This window comes from Halyomorpha halys, unplaced genomic scaffold (assembly GCF_000696795.3).
Source record: "Halyomorpha halys isolate HHAL.00 unplaced genomic scaffold, Hhal_1.1 Scaffold203.1, whole genome shotgun sequence".
Classification (NCBI taxonomy): Eukaryota; Metazoa; Arthropoda; class Insecta; order Hemiptera; family Pentatomidae; genus Halyomorpha; species Halyomorpha halys.
In genome coordinates, this window is record NW_027108332.1 from 78,685 (window position 1) to 83,380 (window position 4,696).

The following is a 4,696-nucleotide window of genomic DNA, read 5'->3' on the forward strand; positions in this document are numbered from 1 at the left end:
AAAAATTTGTATATATATTACCTTGTACAACAAAATTTTTCTATATCACAAATCCACATAGCTCCCTGTGTGAAATCCATACAATTTTATTTTGTGATTTTTAAAAAAACATATGGTTAAAATAAAAGGAAAACCTCTTAGACTATCTATCTTTGTTACACTGAAATTATAGGAATTGAACTTCATCCTAATAGAAAATAGAATAAGGATTAGGATGAAGTTTAATTTCTTTTATTTCAGTGTTATTTGAAGAGGTAAGGGGGTGAAGGGGTTATGTTGCAAATAGTAAATTTTAAGAAAACAAGGTTCAATTTTTTTTTTTTGAAGTGTTTGTAGCCCCTTTTACATCTAGGTATATCAGTTATTAATTGGATTTTGAAGTTAGAGCACCTCACACTAGTTGAACAGACACCTACCCCTTTCATCTAAACTAAAAATTCAAAAAATGTTACATAGCCCTTTCACCCACTTACCCCTTCATTTAATGTATGTAATGTTAATGTATTTAATTAATGATATTTTAAAAAATGTGTGTTTTAATATTTTATTTTTTTTATTGTTGAATTGGTTATTTAAATTTGTAAAGAACCCTGAAGACCGATGAGGAGTAAGAAACATTAGTTTATGTCATATTTTTAAAAAAATAAAAAGATGTGGAGTTTATGTTAATATTAAAAAAAAAATCTATGAAAAGTATAAATCACTAAAGTTTTTATACCTATCACATATTAAAAAAACCAACCCATCATCTTATTTATTTTTCTTCTCAACTATCGTCATTAAGGATAAGTGTATACTTATAATCAATTACCTTTTCTTAGTTTTTTTCTTCTGTTAAATGTTAAATACTATATTTTTATGCAACTTGAGAATGGATGTCTTAGGTCAACTATAAATATAATAATGCTAATGCATTATATAACATGCCTAAATAGACAGTTATTCAACATTTTTGGCATTTAAGAGTAGATTGTTATATGCTTAGGCTAATAAAACTTTTAGGGTGTGATATATGTTGGTAAATTCTGAACAAGCGCTTAGTGAAGCCTCACTACTCCTTAGAGCTCAGTAAGTATATCCTCATAATAAAAACTGAAATAATTGTATACTGGTAAATATTTTTGTGACTAAGTTTTTGATTTTTGTATTAGTTTGCACTTCATTTAATGAGTGAATATTTTACATACTTTTTATCAGAAACAAACCCCACAAATAAAAAGTCAGAAGAGATGAAAAAACGAAATATAGCTGCCAACAGACACCCCAATGAAATAATCAAGTTTTTCAACAGTAATTAAATATTAAGAAAGACAAATATTGGCGTTTATCTAATGAATGTACATCCTGTCATGACTTGTAGTTACCAAGTTAGTTTGATTTTACCAAAAAATGATAAGATTCTTAAAGTGTTGGGATAATCTGTTCCATAAAAAAATATAGCCTCTTGAAATCAGGAATTGCATTGTGCATGGTAGGAAGTAATATAAAAACATGAAACTTTATGAATTGAATTGTTTTTATTTTATTAGTAACCAATTAAAAATTACTCTTGTGTTTCTCCTTTTTCATAGTTTTAGAAGTTTTATTTGGAAATTTTTCAGAGGAACTCCTGTTTAATCATAACTTTAAAGTGAATTATGATTAAAGAATGTTGTTAATTATAGTTTGACTAGATACTGTTGATATCATTAATCCTAAAAATATCTATGATTGATTTTAACAATGATTTCTCAACTTAGTTATTTATTTCAGTTACTAAAGGGGCGGCACATGATGGTGAGAGTAGGAGGTGGCTGGGATACATTAGAACACTTTATGCAGAGGCATGATCCATGTCAAGGTCGTATTGGGAGTAGACCATCTACTCCAGCAGCTGGAAAAGGACAAAGACCGTATTCAGCACTGAACTCCTATGATGTTCATAGTACACTACATACACCTCATTCACTAGGACGCTAAAGAATGTTTGAGTTAATCTATCAAAGTCTGATTTGATAGTATATTTATGTATTATAATTTAATTTTTTCTGTAATTTAAATAAATTTGTTTTGTTTATTTCTGTTTTAACTTTTGATAGTGTTTTTTTTTTAATGTACGGTTTTTTACTTTATTTTTATATTTTTTAAAAAATTGTATTACTTTTAAAGTTTTAAGATACAGGTTCTTGTATAATAATATGCCGGTTGTTCTAGCATTAAATGCATCCATCCAAATTTGCATATAATTATAAAATCGTATGTATTTTATATCCTGTAAAAATAATTAATTGAGCTAAATCTTGTTTAAATTTGTTTAGCTGAAAACTAAAAGTTAACTATATAAAAATGTTCTCATTTTTTTAAATACTTTTATTTATATATTGTAAAACTCAATGTTAAATTTGTTATATTATGCAAATATTTGTTTTTATAATTTTTTGAATTGATGATCAAAGTTATGCTTTACTCTAAGTTTACTTAATATATAAGTAAAAAGATATGTATCTTTTGTTTATAGTTTTCCTTAAATTAACACATTTTTAAAGTATTAGTCCTGGTAAATTTGACTAAATTTTGTAAGTTATATTTTTAATTTATTGGAAACTGAATGCTGTTAATAGTAATAGTTTCTGAATCATCTAACATGATCATGTATAATCGTAATCATCTAATCATCTGATATGAAATATATAATATGATCATCTTAAAATTTGGTTGCGAAAAAATCTGTGACTGATGTTTTAATGGTGATAAGAGTTTATATAAAAAGCTTAAATTCCTTTTTCAGTTGTCTAATTTAAGTTTTATGTGCATAAAATAATTTATAACATGTTTTGTATTTCATTATTGGTAGGTCAAGTATGAATGTGCCATAGGTTTTTCCCAACTTCCTCTCTCTCTCTCTCTCTCTATATATATATATATATATATATAGCAAAACAAACCCAGAAATGTTATTCTTTGCTTGATGGAAGTTGCAAGAATAGCCTCTAGATTCAATGTAGAACCACCAGGATTAGTTGCTTTTGAAAAGGAAATCGCAGAGGAGGAATCTAGAGAATTGCATGATTGGCAGTTCCAAACTATCCATAGGCCTAGTTTTAGCAGGTATGTCTTTTCTTAAAATTTAAAAAATGAATCAATTACAGAACAAATTACTATAACTATTGATGTACGCTAAACAAGTGTTAGTAGGCTATATTTTAAATATTTATTTAATAGAACATCACTTAGTTTTATAATTTATTTTAAGAAAACAAAAAGATATTTCTTAGAATCATACATAATTTATAAATAAAGAAATTTTTAATAACAGTTTTATGACTCACATGTAACAAAATGAAAAAAATACATTTTTCAGAGTTCTACATATTTTTCTTGTTCTTGTACTGAGTGAAGTATCTAATTAACAGCAACTTTCACCTAAACTTCTTTCAATGCTTTTACAGTTCTTTAAGAACAAAAATACAGGGTTTTTTCTAAGAGCTGAAAGTTTTAGGTGTAGAGCTTTATTTGAAGACCACCTCATATTACCCTGGTTTTGGGAAAATAAAGTTAGAAACATTGTTGTTTTTTTTCCTAATTTAACAAAGGCTCTTCTCTTGGGGTTAGAATATAGTTACAGATAGCTTCTTTCCAACATTGGTTTACAGTAAGTTATTATATTTAATTATAATTATAATCATTAACGAGTGAAAAAAAAATGGTAAGAGGTATCTTTTGGGGAGGTATCTTTTATTCCATTCTACAAAACCCCAACTAATTAATTAATCTTATTTTTATATTCTACCTACCCATGCTGGATGAAATAAATTAAACTAAGTTGTAATAGGGGTCCTTTTTTAATATGACATAACAGGTTTTGTCTCATCTAATAAACTCTTTTAATGTCCATGAATGAAAAAAATTAAAAATGCAGGAAAGTATTGAATGGTGATTAAAACACTTTTTTAAAACCTCTTTTATAACATATGTTATATTTCATTTGTTTTATGAAACAAAAGAATTCAAAGCCACTGTAATTTTAAGTTCTGGGAATCCTAAACTAGAGATAATTCTCTATCTTTTGTTTGTTTTTGAAATTTTATTTAAAGTGAATTATCATTTTAATTGTTACTATTAATTGCTTTTTAGCTCTGAAAATGCATTGTGTACTGAACCAAGCAAAAACATTTTCATACAAGAAGGTGGATGTGGCGTTGGTGAAGTTTTGAGAAGAGTTGCTAGTGAACGGATACCCGCAAGTGTTGGAAACAGTGAACCAGATGTCACTGATGACTGGTCTAGAAGTAGTACAGAGGAGCCATTAGAAAATGAACTCCCGGAAGCTGGTTTAAATGATCTGGATGTGAAGGTATTTAATAAAACCTTTTAAAGGTTTTATTATTTTAATTCTAGATTTTTTACATGCTACATCGTAAAAATAATTGTAACTTGTTCTATTAATTTTCCAAACTAACCTAATATCTAAGTAGATACCTTGTTTTCTTCTCCTAAGTAAGATAATTTAATACTTGATATTATTTTATTGCTAAGTTAGTTTTGAAATTTATTTTTTAATTATTTTTTAGTGTTTATTACAAGCACCTTATTCTAAGGATAACTATTTTTGGTGTTTACCTGCTGTAAAATATTTATTTTGAAAATGTATGAACCAATTCCAAGGTGTACATATCACTACTAAACGTATATAACCAATTTAATGTAATGTATATAT

General features: G+C 26.8%; 1 protein-coding gene across 1 annotated transcript in view; it reads left to right on the plus strand.

The window, feature by feature from the left end:
* The window catches only part of LOC106679436 (GAS2-like protein pickled eggs), a gene marked incomplete at its 5' end in the record, with an annotated part of 31,577 nt that overhangs the window by 6,397 nt on the left and 20,484 nt on the right, over nt 1–4,696 (plus strand). The window contains 3 exon segments of the mRNA XM_067046668.1: nt 1,753–1,956; nt 2,915–3,087; nt 4,114–4,333. Coding sequence (XP_066902769.1) covers nt 1,753–1,956; nt 2,915–3,087; nt 4,114–4,333 — 597 coding nt within the window.